This window comes from Phasianus colchicus, chromosome 11 (genome assembly GCF_987193195.1).
Source record: "Phasianus colchicus chromosome 11, bPhaCol1.hap1.1, whole genome shotgun sequence".
NCBI classification, from domain to species: Eukaryota; Metazoa; Chordata; class Aves; order Galliformes; family Phasianidae; genus Phasianus; species Phasianus colchicus.
Genome location: NC_143446.1, coordinates 7,700,492 through 7,715,672, shown reverse-complemented (window position 1 = coordinate 7,715,672; position 15,181 = coordinate 7,700,492). Strand labels below are relative to the sequence as shown.

Below are 15,181 nucleotides of genomic sequence, written 5' to 3'. Positions count from 1 at the left end.
GGAGAATTAATTTGTGTAGAGAGCACTCTTCTTGGAGAAGAATTTTAATGCATTGTGACAGGTAACTTTTTTCTTCTTGCAGGGAGAAAGAAACGAGTGTTTGTGTGAACTTCACCAACTGCTTGTGCTGTGCGTATCGACCCTTTTCTCTTAGCCTTGTATATATGTGCATTAGACACAAAGGGTTTGAAAACAATAGAAAATATCCCGCGATAAAGGGAACATTCAGTGGATGCTGCCCAGTGCTTCGAAGCTTCAAGGATGGAAGTATGCTGTACTAAGTGCAATCTGGAGTTGTAAGATTTAATAAAACCAGGACTGGTGTTACTGAGCGCTATGATGCTCAGCAAGATGCAGTTTGGTGCAGACGACAGCCAATCGGTGTATATTCTATTTAGCGGAAGCTCTGACTTAGAAATGAAGCCTGAGGACAGCAGAAGTGACAGAAGTGTTGGCAAGACAAACTTGTTCCTATTATGACTTCCTTCATGAGAGACGGAAGGGAGGCAGGTCTGACAGTCATGTGAGGAGGAGAGGCTGAACATAGGCGGAGATGGATCTACAGCCTGCAGGTCAGTTGAAGGTTCAGCTCTATGTTTTTACTCCAACTGTGCCCCAGAGCCCCCTCCCAAGCTTCGTTCCCCACACTTTTAAAAGATGGGATGCTTCTCAATTCAAGAGGAAAAAATGCAACTAAGCAACATTCAAAGGAAGCATCCCAGCAAACACCTTCCTGTTACACAACTGCTTCTGTGGCTGGTTTGCTTTTTGCTGGTAGTGGCGGCCTATCTTCTCAGCAGCTGTTATTCCTTCAACTCCTTTGCAGAGCTGCAAAAAAGAGCACACCTTTCTTTGTTGCTTATGTACTGAAATTGCTCTCTCTGACTGCAGATTACTTACCTGACTTGAAGAAATGGCTTATTCTTAGGTGTGAAGAAACTTACACTGGCCCTCTGTTATACTCTTAGCTGGCCAAAAGCAATGGCCACAACTTAATATTTGCTTAAATTGTAAATTTCCTTCAGAAGTATTCATTGAATTCAACAGATTCAGATCAGAGGTGCAAATTAAATACTGCCCATGCCCAGACTGTAAGAGCTGAGAGCACCTACAATGAAAAATTCCCTAACACTTTGAGAAAATACAACCAATCAAACCCAAACGCTGGGTAGGGTGAGGAAAGAAACGCACGGGAAATAAAACAACCCTTTTAAAGAATGATGGTCATTTGCTCTTACGGTGCCATGTTGAATATGTTAACGTAAACAATTGTTTGTCTTAGCTCAATACATTACAGCAAGGACCTCATTTGCCTGACAGCAAAGAATTTGGATATTGTCAAACAATTGTTAAGTCTGTTTCTGCTGAAGGTGGGCCGTGTCTGACAACTGGGTAACAGTAACAGGTAAGCTGGATCTGCTCTGATGAGAAAGTCCTTCAGAGGTGATCAGTCTTGCTGAACTAAAGGACAGGACTAATTTCAGGGAGCTGTGACTATTTTGAATAGCAATAAATACAAAGAGTTTAATCTCTGAAATGGCTGGTTGCATATTACTGTCGTATATGTTTAACAGTGCTTTGAGGCAGGAACTTGAATGTAATAGATGGGATTCATCAAAGTAGTGTCAAGAAACCCAGGTTGGCTCCTTGCTGGTAGAACTTTTTCAGATGTCCTTCCCCTGGTTTAGCTAGACCTTATTCGTACTTCTTTCTCCAGAACTAGCCCTTGTATTCTGAAATAACTAGTCCAAAGAAACCCATTTTTATGAATTTTATCACAAAACTGTTCAAGAAACGTGTAGATGTGGCACTGAGGGATGCGATTAGCGGGCGTGGTAGGGATAGGTTGATGTTGCTGATGATCTTCATGGTCTCCTCCAACCATTCCGATTCTTTCGCTGACAAGGCGCAGAGCAGCGAGTCAGTCCCGGCCTGGCTTTTCAAGCAGCACTAAAAGCCCTTATGGTGCGGGGTGGTTTTCTGGGAGGAGAGCAGCAGCTGGGCTGTTCGAGAGGACAAAGCACCAGGGCTCATCTTCTCTCTGCTCTCCACCCTGCGAGCGAAGGACAGGACAGCGGCGTTGTGGACCGTCTGTGGCCATGGAACGTGCTGCCGCCGCTCGGCCTCGCCACGCGCCCTGTGCCTCAGCAGCTGCAGCGCGGGGACTTGGCATCGCGGGCGACAGCCGGTGAGGCTGCCCGCGGCCTTTGGAACTCCGTACCATTTTGGTTTTGTACGCAGGACCGCGGGGCTTCGCCCAGCAAAACGCACAGAACCCTCCCTGCTACACTGAGGGCCGCTCGCCCGCGAAGCCAGCTCGAGGGGCAGCGGCGGCCGTCCCGTCGGCACCGCAGCCTCCTGCCCGGCCGGCGCCCCGCAGCTCCGTCCCCTCGGGCCCTTCGCTCCCCTGCGGGGCTCGGCGCGCCTCCAGGCTCGGCGTCCGCACCCCGGCCCCGCGGCCTGCAGAGCGGCTCGCCGAGCGCCGCGCTCCCCTCCCCCGCCGCCGCCCGGGCCGGGAGCCGCACCTGGCCGCGGGGCAGCCGGCCCCTCCCCGCCCGCGGGTCCCGCTCGCCGCCTGGGCCGGGCCGGGCCGCGCCGGGGCGGGCGGCTCGCAGCCGAGGCGCCGCGAGCCCCTCCCGCCTCCGCCGCCTTCGGGGGCGCCTCGTCCCGCTCGCGGCGCCTCATGGCGCGATGCAGCTGCAGTGGGAGGGAGAGGAAACCCACCCCCCTCGCCCGGCGGCCGCCTTTGTAACCGCTCAGCCCGGCGCGCCGCCCGGCCCGACTCGCTGCAGCTCGGGGAGCGCCGGAGCGCGGCGGCGGGAGCAGATGGAGCCGGAGGGTAAGGACGCGGGCGAGGGCGGGGGGACGGGAAAGGAGCGGCGCCGGACCCCGCGTCCCCGGGGAGACGCTTCCCGCTGCCTCGTCCTCGGCGGAGGCCGGGGGGCGGTCGGGGGCCGCGGGGAGCGCCCGGGCTGGGCGGCGGGGGCTCGGCGGACGGAGGCCGGCCCCTGGGCGGCCCCGCTCCAGGTGCGCGCGGCCGGAGGGCAGCGCGGCCCGCCCGCCCCCTTCCCCCGGCGGCGCCGGGCCCTCGCCGCGGCCCGGAGGGGGGCGGGGGGCGCGGGGCCGAGCGGGGCGGCCGGAGCGGCGTGGGAGCGTCGCGCTCCGCTCCGCTGCGCTCCGCTCTTCCTCCCGCCGCGGCGCAGCGCTCGGCTGCAGGCCGGGCCGCCCCGCTCGCTCCGCACCTTTGTTGCGGCTCGTCCCGCGCTGTCCGGCGGCCGCCGAGCTGCGGCCGGGTATTTTTAGTTCTCCGAAAACCACATAAAACCGGTTCTGTGAAACGCTCCTTCGCGTAGGGCTATTATTAACTGAGGAGATCAAATTTATTTCCTGCCGATCCATATTTAGGCGTCGCGAAATGCCAAGTTTTTGCTCCGCTCTCTCCTTTTTAAATACCTTTTGGAGCTGTTCGTGCTTCTAATGTAAACCATTTCTAGTCGCAAATTGGAAACCTCTGAGCCGTAGTGGGCTGTCGCGTTGAGCTGGCCGTTCCCCTGAGCGCTGCGCTCTCGTGCAAAAAGAAAAGGAAAAAAGCCCCAAAAATCCTTATGAGATTCGTGTTTAGAGAGTTGGCCGCATACATCGTAGCTGTTTTTTAAACCTCGGTACCTAAGTCACATTTTCCATTCCAAATATTAAGAGTGGTTAAACTATGTTAAAGGGATACACTCTACCTTCGTTCCCGTGCAGGCTGGGGGGAACTTCAACACAAAGGAAAATGGCTCTACAGTTGGAAAGAATTGGAGGCAAACGTCTTCTTGCAGTGCCTGAAACGCAGCAGCACCGAGGAGTGAAAGAGACTATTGGCAATTGTTAGTGAGCAGAGCTGGGTCTGTTGTCCACGCAGAGAAGTGGGCACAATGCAGATGGAATATGTGTTGGTAAACACACTGATAAAAGTGTTTTTACGCTCGTTATAAGGTGTGTGTTTTAGTTTCCATCCTGTTTGTGAGGATGCTGTAGTTACGCAGATGATGGTCTAACCAGGAGAGCTGTGTTTGTAACGTCACGGGCTGACATGAGCGAGCTGGTTTTGTTTGTATTTCTCCTTACCTTAATAACGCTAGAGATAAGTGATTAAAATTAAATTGAGTTCAAAGGAAATCCTTCTTTTGAAGAAAAAATCCTAATATTTCAAAAATGGAATTTCTCCTCTGCCGTGCTTCTTGGGTAGGTAAAGGCTGGAAAAACCCAAGGAAGATGACGGTGAGTTGCAGACCTGCTGATGTTCCCCCTCTGCCCTGGCTCCCGGGACGCCCAGTCTGACCTCCAGCATCTCCTGAGCAACTCGGGTGCTGGGTTTGCAGACGGGTCCTGCAGTGCAGACTGACACCTGCAGGAGGTGGTGTGGGGTACCTGTGTTAGCAGCCTGACTCCATTAGTTACAGGAAGAGCCAAAGGTTTCTAGTTAGATGTTGGTAGGTAGGTACTATAAATACCCCCCCCCTGTGCACAAACATGTAGTTTTGGTGACTGTGGTTGGCTTTGGGGAGTGAGTTATTTCTGTTTTCAGAGTTAGAGCAGTTGGAGTGTGGTGATTGGTGTCAGTGATGTCTGTAGATGCAGAGCTTGCTTGCTCTTGTGAGTTTGATCAGCTGTGTCCTGCTCGTTGAGCCCAGGCTCAGTCCAGACTGGAGGAAGTTGGAATCGGAGTACCTTCACTGTGGCACCGTGCATGTCTTGCCAGAGATGAATGCAGGACCCTGCCTTTCCAGAGGAGCTCTGCGTCTTTACAGATGTGTAGATACAAGCCTGCTGGAGTATCATCCTCCACAGAGGTGGGAAGAGAGATAGGAGATGGCAGTAGGTTACCCTTTCCTTAGAGAAAATCCATTGTGGTCTGGCAGCCACAGGAGAGGCTGACCTGCAGAGCTCTTGTGAGTGTCCCCTGTACCACGTCACTGGAGGTGATGATGTGCAAAGCAGTTGAGACTTGAAAGTGTTTTTGATCTTGAAGTCTGTCAGAGATGTAGGAATGGATTTTCTGTTCCAGCCAATGGAAGTGGTTAATTCAACAGAGCAGTGATGGTCCTCGTGGCTGCTCATGTGGGATGAGCTTCTGTAGCATAATCAAAGAGGAGGAAGAGTCCTAAAGCAGTAGCAGTGGGAGCAGGTTATTGGGACCCTGGGACACCAGGAGGAAAAGCACGGGAGGTCGGAATCCAAGGCGATAACTTCTCACTTGTGCATTGTTTGCATTGCAGTATTTTCAGGATGGGCTTTGTGGCTGCTTTCTGTTTGTTTGTTTTCAGTGCAGCCCCAGGTTTTTATACTCCAAGCTCTACGATTAAGTTCTCAGTTGTTTGTTTTTGGGAAAGCTTTGTTCTCAAGCAAGCTGTGTGGGATGGGGCGATCTGGAGATTGCAGCCTTCTGAAATCCTTTCTAAAATTCATGCATTTCCCTCTGGTTTTCAATGAAAACCAAACAGCGTCCTCGGGCTGTCCTTGGAAACAGTTCTGTCCTTCTGCATGAATCGGTTGGATGGGTGAACGTTCTTGTTCCTGACTGAAGCATATCTGCTGCTGCTGACCCTGCTGGATGGCAATGAATGTATTGCCTTCAAATTGTTTGTACCTACTTGTGATGTAGGAATCCTGTGAAGACCACCAGACATGCTGGTGCAGATGGTCCTCCTTTGTTGATGTGCCCACATAGTCCTTATGTGAATCAAAAGGACGAGTGTTAATGTAACTGTGGTGTGATTAATGCTTTGTTTCTCTTCAGCTGTAAACTTTTCAAATGCTTATGAATAAGATTCATTTGCTTCCTCGGGCTGTTTTGCAAACAATTTAAATATTTTTCTTTTACAAAATAATAAAAACTTAAAGATTGTAAGACTATTAAAGAGAGGTGGTTGATAAAAACCAAGTAATAAATGCTTCTATTTTGCATGACTGATTGCAGATATTGTACTGGGGCTTTGTCTTATTGGCTTTGTGAGTGCAATAAACAATGTTGTAGATTAAAAGTAGTAATAACTACTGTGGCATTTGCTTTTGTTGGCGTTATCAAATTTTAATGTGAATGTTTTGCTTCAGAGACCTTGGTTTATGATTATTGTCTGATGACGAATGTTGATGCCATTTGCAAGATATCTCTCCTATTCCAAATTCCCCGAACTTCCCTTTAAATGAAAAATTTACATCATATATTTTTCAGACGCGGAAACGGAGAGAGTTTGAGATAGCCAGAGATAGGGTGAACTAAAGTACAAGTGGGAGAGAGAGGACGGATGACGAGGGAGGTGGTGGAGCTCCACAGCTGCTGTCCCTGTGAGGTGGCTGCCATCCATCCGTGCTGCTCTCCAACCCCCAGCTCTCAGCACTCAGCTTCCTTCTTCCCCTCCCCAGCTCCCTGCTAGGCACTGAGCCCGGCTCAGCCAGACATGGCACCCCACACCTCCACCACGAAAATCCGCCATGAAATTGGGGCTAGATGTTTGCACATCAGCATTGCATTCTCTGGAGCACACGGTAATCGGGAGGCAGTCGTGGCAAGCACTGCCTGCTTTGGGGGTTATGAGGAGTGAAACATGAGAAGGCCTTTGTTGGTGTAAGTATTGTGGAGGTGTGCTGGGGACTGCTTGAGGGGAAGTGTTCTGCCCCTCCTTCTACCCCCGCTCCCTATCCCTCTCTTTCAAGAGGTTTAGTGTAACCACGCTACCATATCTGCATTTTACTCTCTGCAGTGTCTTAACATTTTTTGGGTCTTTGAGTTTTATTCCTCAGTCAGTGGCTCTGCACGTTATGTGTACTCAGTAACCTTAGGATACTGCGTGCTGTATTGGTGCTGGAAGGCCGTGCCACCGTAGAGAAGTGCTCGTGCAGGGAGTCCTCTCCTGCAGCACTGAATGGAGGCAGGGGCTGATGCTCCTCTCCATTCCCTCCCTGGCATGGCCATTGCTTCCTATGGGCAGTGCTGGCTGTGTACTTCTGTGGGAAGCACCCAGGGTGCACTGTTGTGACCTGGCTTCCCAGTAATGACAATATTTACAGCACGTTGCCTCTGCGGTCCCTGACCACTACCTCTCAAAATACTTCCTGCTTTTTCTTCTGGTGTCACTGACTTTTGTTGCTATTTTGGTCTTTGTGCAAAATTGCAACCCTATTTCATTTATTGGTATTCCCACTTCCTTGTTTCTGGGGCTGCACTGAATTATTTGGCTTCAGTCAGTGGTGCGGGGCAGCAGGCTGGTGATGGAGCGGGCTGAGCGGGGTTAGGGAGAGGAGGAGGTTTGCACAGCACACAGGATTCCCTGTATGCTCCTTGGGGTTCTCAGGGAGGTGGTTACACAAACTCACTGCCTCCAGAAGCTCTGTTAACAGAGGGCTGAGCTGCCTGCCTCAGGGCCAGGAATGCTGCAACCCCCTTCAGGGTGTCTTTCAGGAGCATCTCTGCATGATGGCAGCAGATTGCTTCTTCCATTTGTGTTACTTGGTCTGACATGCTGGCCAGTGATGTGCTCGATTGCAGTATAAGACAGCTGCCCAAGTGTAACTTTCCTTTTGCATGAATGCACTTAATAGTGCCTGAGAGATGCAGTGCACACTGGTGGGAGGAGCAGGGAAGCCTGGGCTCAGCGTGGCCGGCACCCCGAGGAGCTTGGCAGCCTTCCTGGGCTCCTCTCTGTAGCCGTGTCGTGCAGCGATTGCCTGGGGAAGGAGTTTTTCTGTCTGGAAGGAATCTGTCAGGCACTGAGACAGCCTTTGTGACTTCCTTTAGATGCTGGTGACTTTCTGGAGCGCACAGAGTTCTTAAAAGCGAGAATGGCCATTTCTAAGTTTTCACATTGCACGGGTTTGTACAGTGCACTTCAGTGTTAGAAGTATTGATTGCAGTTCTGGGGCAAGCTCTTGACGCTGAGTAAGAAGCTGTCATCGGGCAGTGAATGGAATAATGTACGATTCATGGTTTTCGAATCTGCTATTAGTAGTAGGAAAAGGCATTTCCTTGGATGACAGAATCTTGAAGGCGTTAACAGAGAGGGATGGAGCAGACCACAGGAAACGGCTGCGAGAGGCGAGCGACTGTTCAATGGTTTGGGTGCTCGTGAATTGCAGCATGGACAGAAATAGCGACGTGACTCAAATTATACATTAAAGGCTGAAGCTTCTCCTTTTGAAATGTAATTCTTCTGAAGTGCAGTTCTTCTGAAATTCTTTGAATTTCCTCAGAGACTGATTTAACACATCTCAGAAATTCTTTGAGTTAATAAAGATGGAAGTACAGAGCGTCTTTATGCTGAACTGCTGAGTGATTTTTCCATGGTATTTGCTGTTTTTCTCTTGATGAGCATTTTGAGTTGCTGAAGTATACAGAGCCACTGTGCTATGTCTAGCTGCATCTGCCATTATTTATGCTGCTCATTGATCTATTTAATTAACGTGTAAGGCTGAGACACTGGGACTTTGGACTCTGGTTCAGCATCAGCCTGTTGTGGAAAACCCAACCTACATCCTTTGGACGAGCACTCAGGTACAGCGTGCATGCAGCATGCACTTCTTTGCACATCATCATGGCAAGCTGTATGGAGATTTCTGGAGCCTTTCTATTTCCAAAAGCCCAAAGAGCCCAGTAGTCCCAGTATTGTTTGGAAGGTAGGGAGGCATGTAAATGTCACTTGGATGTCAGAGGTTTCTCCAGCTTGTTTTAGACTTCTGAAAAGCAGGCAGGTGTCTAACTGTAATGAAGGAATTTAACACTGGGCACTAGTTTTTTTAAACTCTTGGCCCCTCTTTATTCTTTCTTTTTGAGCTTGCAGGCTCTGAGCAGAAATTCTCTCTTGGTAACTTAACCCTGAGCAAATATTTACATTCATGAGATTCTTGCTACTTCAGCAATCGTTCTGGGCCTTGAGGTTGGAACGGGGTGAAAGTTACTGTACCAAACATTGGGGATGGGGAAAGAGAAGGGAAAGGAGGCCTGAAGAAGGTTCCAGATGTGCTTTTACCATGCTTGGTAAGAACCACCTGTTCAGCATGTTTTGGTTGTCGCTTCACAAACATCGCAGTGTTCCAAAATAAGTTCTGCAGAGATACGATGTCACCTGCTGCCATCCCTGCGTGTATCTGAAGGTGCTTTGAGTGTGGAATTTCACCCACATCTTCAAAACAGTGAATGCAAATGTTAGTGTTAAACTGAAGTGAATGGAATAAAGGGACGACTGAGGTGGAAAAGAAGGAAAAGGTAAGTAAAAGGTATAATTTTGGAAAGGGTGGCTGTCCCCATGAGGTGGCTGCCATCAATCCGTGCTGCTCATGGTTCAGTGGCTAATATTGGTGGTAGGTGAATGGTTGGACTAGATGATCCCCGAGGTCTTTTCTTTGAAGTGCAGAAACCATTGAAAAAAGGAGGAAGAGATTTTGAGGAATGTACATTTGAAATTAAACCTATGGACACCACAGAAATGAAAGAGAGATGCACAGAAGAATAGAGAACTGAATAAATAAAGTGAAAACAGAATTGTGTATTTGTAGATTTCATCCAGACCTCTGGCTCCTATTCTTTTGTTTTCTGGATGCTGCTATTACCCTGCAGCGTGCCCAGTGCTGCCTGTATTGATCTGGTAAAGAGTGAGGAAGGCAGTGAGCTCGGTTCTCTCACATGCAGAGACAGGCAGGTTCCTCAGGGTGCTTCAGCATGGCTGAGCACCAGCATAGCTTCCTCTCTGCAGCCTGTCTCTGCTGTCCTCTACCTGGCATCAAAGCACGAAGCCAGCACAAGCGGTGCATTGTGTTCCCAGTTAAATGTGACAGCAGTGGGATTGTGCCCCTGCAATCAGATTTGTGCTGGAGGCTGACGCGGTTCTGCCCAGAACTCCTGGAGCTGTGGCAGGATCTGCAGTTACTGACACTGATTAAAGGTCTGGCCCCTGGCTATAACAGCGGATAGCTACATGTTGGAACTGTTACCCTTTGCATTGAAGTAGCGTATATGGTTTTTCTATTTAAATATTTTCCCCTTTTTTCCTGTTTGTGGAATATCTGCAAAGCCCTGAGTTGGGGGTGGATGAATTTGCCTAGAGGAAAATCTCAGCTTTCCAATTTCCTGCTGGAGCCAGGTGTGCCACCTCCGTGCATCGCTCGCGCTGGCTGCGGGAGTCGTTCTCTTGGTTGAAGTTTCCCATGGAGAAACAAACAGTGCTGCCTGCTGAGCCCTTCTGTATCTGTTTTATTAATCGCTATTGAAATTCTTACAGCCAGCTTCTGAGCTGTAAAAGTGTGGAGCCAAATACGGAAGTTGAGGGGGAACAACAGCCCCTTGCTATTACGCAGTTCAGAAATTAATTTCTTAAAAGTATCTCCAACTTCAGCAAATACATGTCTTGCCATTCCTAGTTTTCTAATGAAGCTGCAAGCGTTCACAAGAAGTGACCAGCCAGGGGAGGGTAAATTTTCCTTAGAATAAAAAACTGGTAATAAAAGCCTGCCTCATCCCTGGAATGGCTGGAATTGGGTATTTGGTCGGAGTTAGAGCTGCTTGGTTTTGATGATTGTGCAGTCAGAGGAGTTGCTTCACATGGAATGCAGAACAGATGCTCTTCTATTCACTTGAAAGAGAAGACACTGAGACAGTTTTTTTATGTGTGTTTTCCAGACCATGGAAATCCTAAGAGTTATTTTAAAAATTGCTCATCTTCTTGTTGGGACAAAGAATCTGCGCAAGTGAATTTTGAGGCTAAAAGAGCTGTTTTGTTTATCTTTGTTTTTGTCCAGTGTTTGTGCTCTGCCAGTGGCCACAGCCACGCTATCCCTGGGGAGTAGGGTCCACCATTGGTGTTTGCAGGATGCAGAGACATAAGAACAACTTGTTGCCTTCATTTCTGGTTTGGCTCTGATTTGTTAGTTTGATTGTTCTTGGTAAGCAGATAGCACCTGAGTGGTTCCACTGTTTCACTTATATGCTCAAAGTCTTAAAACGTTGAATTTTGGCAACAAACATAAGGAGATGGGGAATGTTCAGCCCGGCTGCTGTGTGCACCAGCAAAGTACTGCATTTTGAATCCTGACTCTCAAAAATAAGAAACCTGCAGGTAAGTCACCTTCAACTGCAGCACAGCATGTACTGTTCTGATGGCTCCTTTTTCTTCCTTTTCTCCTTGTTCAGCTGGGTTATAAAGAAAACCGCTGTCAAAAATAGGGCATGACTGTGTTAAATAGTGAACTGTGGTAATAGGGCCTCCATAAGGTATTGTCTTGTTTTATGTTCAATGTGGGGTTGGAAACCCAGGAGCCAAAGATGTTGTCTGTAATTTGGAAATGACGTGGTGAAATATGCTTTAAGATAACAGTACAGGCTGGTTTTAAGCTTTGCTCTTTGTTTTCTGCTTCGTCACCTTTGCACGTACGTTGCTCAGGTCTCCCAGGCCCAGCTATCAGCTGCTAAGAGCTCGCTCCAGGTTGGCCAGACACATGGGGTTGTGTGCCTTCACTTCCTCATTCACTCCATAGGTTTCATTGGATGACACTCAAATCCTGTTGATTTTTCTGAGCTTTCCTGTTCACCTCGTTGTCCCACTCCAGGACCGCTGAATACCCTTGTTTGCTGCTGCTGAGAACTGTCAGCCTTCCACGTGCTTTTTCCATTTCCTTCTGTTCTATGTTACCTCTCCTCTCCCCACATGGTTCTGTAGTACTGTAGGTCTTCAGGATATTCATGCTGGAATCTCTTTCCAAGATGTGTTTTTGGTGTAGCATCTGCTTGGCTGACGGTATGTCTTAAAAATTCATAAAAACTGAGCTGCTGCAGTGATGGGCTAACATGATGTTGATCTGCATATCCAACTGGTGACCAGATTGCAAAAATGCACGTTGGTGCTTGCAGCCTTTTAAAACTTCTGGGTTTAGATCAGAAATTCATAGTTTAAGTGGCTCATTTGCACACAGTTCATTAGCTGCATCTTTGTGCTGCTGCTTCGCCTGGTTTCTTTTTTTCCCCAGAATTTAAGTTCCTCTATCTTGCCATGGAAAAAAAAAAACAACCTTATTTGTTAAGTCAGACTGCTGAGCATGGAGACCGTGGGTGTAGCATGCAGAGCCCTGGGTGTGGTGATACGATAAGCAACGAGGCCGATCATCGCTGTCATTCCATAGAAGTGCACATCATATATGAAATCCCTCAGGGGCTGCCTGAGGAGGCACTGGCGCTGAAAACTGATGGTGGCTTCAAGCAGTGGGGAAAAGAGATGAAGCTCCATCTAATAGACATGTAGTTCATTAATAGGTGTTTTGTATGGATCTAACTTTTGAAGTGCATGAAGGATTTCTAAATGGTGTGTGCCGTAGTTTTAAGATTGCTGTGAACTCATCATTTGTACCGAAAGCCTGAAAATATATTTCTTTGGAATATAATTTCAGTTTATTGAGTTTTTTTAAGCATTGGCTGGGATTTGCAAAACATATAAGGGGGGCAATTCAAATGTAACTCGATTCTGTAACTTCCATCATGGCTTTAGATTTGAAAAATCTAGTGGTGGAAAAAGTGTGCAAACGTGCTCAAAATGTATGTCAGACCTTCACATCCAAATCATTACTTTTCAGTCTGGCAAAATAATGCAGAAGACTGTCACTTCACTTACAGCAAACTATGCTGAGCGCTCTGGTTTTCTTTTGGCTTTTCAGCAACTTTGGTGTTAAAAGACACGGCCTGAAGGAATATTACATTTTTACCCCCGATGCTTCTGCAGCCAGATAGTGAGGGGAGGTCACACGTAAAGTGATTAAAAGGGGATGGAGCAAGATAAAGCCTTGTCTGAACAGCCCGAGTAGGCAATACTTTACATGGGGATTGATTCCTCCTGGATGTCTTTTAATGGCAGGACCAGAGCTGATCAGCCATATCGCATGCCTGTAGAGCAAAAGAATCTGTCTGACAAACACTAATGGAAAAGGGAGTCTTGGCTGGAAATGGTGGTGGTGATGTTCAAGTTACTGTTGGGTTTATATGCAGAGTTCTGTTTTAAATGCTGCTTCTTTACGTGTTTCTGGCTGGCGCTCGGCTGGATAATCAGTTCATGGAAATGTTTATAGTAAGTTAATGTAATTTCTGCTGCTTATTATGTCAAGAATAAAAGACGTAATTGATTAGATTTTTCTTCATAAAGGCTGTAGCCAACAGGTTTGATTTTCTGTGTTGGAAAGTGCAGAAACTGGATGTAGATAATGTTTTCTTGGTTTGGTCCTGTCTTTTTGGTTTTTAGTGCTGTAAAAAGTGCTGTTGTGCCTTTAGCTGACACACTGGCTGTGAATTTGTCCCTGTTCCCTGCACCCAGCTGGCCTTTTTGAATGGTATGTAGATCCAGATTCTTTATTTAAACTTGCTGGTGTTGCTGATGTGATTAAACTGCAGTGTCTGAATTTTTCTTGCTTTCAATCTTGATAAACCTATTTTTAAGAACCCCATGCTGGACCTCACAATTGCAGGATTTGAGCGAGTTTGTTTAAGCAAAAAACCAACAAAAACTGGAAGTCTGCAATTTTTCTGTATTGTTATTTTTTCGTTTATTTAATGGCAGTCTTGATAAAGTCTGATTTATGGAGGGTTTGTAGCACAGACATTGCTGTGGATTTCTGCAAGCAGAATTTTCAAGGGGCTTAGAAGTGTTTGTAGCAGTTAGATAGTGACAGCATTTGGTGCTGTGCCCTGGCTGAAATACATGGTGCAGGGATGCTGAGGTACGTGTCCTGCTTGGAGCTGGGCTCAGTGGGACAGCGCTGCTGTTTGCTGTTCTGGTGCACTCATTAAATCTGTGCTCCATGTAGCCCAAATTCAAGGGCTAAAATCAAGTTCAGCACATCTTCAAGTTTTTGTTGATATTTGAAATGAATCTCTTAGTTTTCTCTTAATTTATTTGATTGCAGCACCATCCCTTCTTGAGAGCTGTCATGATAATGACTTCCTTCCAGGCTGAGGATGTTTCTTCAGTACTGGCAGATCTGCTCTAAACATTTGGTGCAATCCAGCAGACCCCGTGCTCCATCCAGCAAACCTGTTTCCGAACCCTTTCGAGGCACGGTAACTCATCCAGAATGTTAATGCAAACACCTTCACTTTCTTCCTGCCCTCATACGCTGTAACAGCGCTCATGTAAAAATAACTAGTTGTGTTTAAATCTGAACAACTGCTTCCTTTTGCACGTCTCCAAGTCTAGAAGCTCTCCTGAAGCTCTCTTTTCAGAAGTGGAGATGACTGTGGCCTGGCTGTTTGGGGCTGAATGCTCAAAGTGTGCTGAAGAGTGGCCAGGATAGCTGAGGGTCTGCTGCATGGGAGGAGGGCTACGTCTCTGTTGCCCATAGCTGTGCTGGGGGGCTGTTGCTGTCTTGGTTGGTTTGCTTGCTTTTAAGACGCTTTTGAAAATAGCATAATCTGTTGTAGCTATAATAGAGTTCATGGTGTACGTGTTGCCAGAACCTTGGATGGATTTGTTATGAGAAAACAAATGTTATCCCCTGAATTCAGATTAGCTAACCCACTATTAAGTGAGGTTATGTGGTGTTTGTAGGCTAGGACATGCCATAGTCACATCTTATCTAGCCAGGAGTATTCAGAATTGTGAAACACACTGATTTTTGCACAGTCATCTTTAACTTCATGGGTTTTAGGATGGCACCTCAAAAACAAGCAGTAGCTTCCTAATGTTGTCAGCTTAGTCAGTACTGAGCAGATCCTGTACAGCAGAGCATAAAATGCTTACCAAAGTGTTGTCAGGAAATACAGATTCTGAGAGTTCATGGAGATTCAGTATATTCCCTTGCAGTTACATCCAGTTTTGCAAGAATATTGTTATTTATTTTGCTGAAGTTGGGGTCAGAAGTGTGCACAGAAATCTGTAGCAGCTGCACAAGGAGCCAAGGTTAGAGATCCTGTAAGTCGTGTTGCTAGTTTTCCCTCCTTTGTGGCCAAATGTTGGGTAATCCTTAAATTATTTAAAAATTATTTGAAGATGCAGATAGTGAGATAATATCTTGTTTAACATGCAGGGTGCTTAACAGTTAATTTTTTTCTTCAACATGTCAATGTCATAAGATAAAAGCCAGGCTATTCTAAGTTGTTATTTTACTGTCTTTTCCTCTCTCTAATTACGAGCTTGATAGGGGTTTTATCATCTAGGTGGTATGATGGACT

The 15,181-nt window shown here is 47.4% G+C and overlaps 1 protein-coding gene and 1 long non-coding RNA gene across 3 annotated transcripts in view; one reads left to right on the top strand and one right to left on the bottom strand.

Annotated features, from left to right (window-relative positions):
• Positions 1-1,757: 1,757 nt before the first annotated feature.
• LOC149916423 (uncharacterized) lies at positions 1,758-2,443 on the bottom strand. The gene is made up of 2 exons (XR_016470100.1): positions 2,222-2,443; positions 1,758-2,053 (listed from the first exon to the last, which is right to left on the bottom strand). It is a non-coding gene; the product is annotated as an uncharacterized LOC149916423 (long non-coding RNA).
• FGD3 (FYVE, RhoGEF and PH domain containing 3) overlaps positions 1,963-15,181 on the top strand; it is a 100,774-nt gene continuing 87,555 nt past the window's right edge. The window contains exon 1 of one of the 2 annotated variants that reach the window (XM_090148148.1): positions 1,963-2,188. In XM_090148148.1, coding sequence (XP_090004274.1) covers positions 1,963-2,188 — 226 coding nt within the window. Of the gene's footprint in view, positions 2,189-2,632; positions 2,840-15,181 lie in introns of those variants that run through there. The other variant, XM_031608455.2, reaches the window with a different exon arrangement.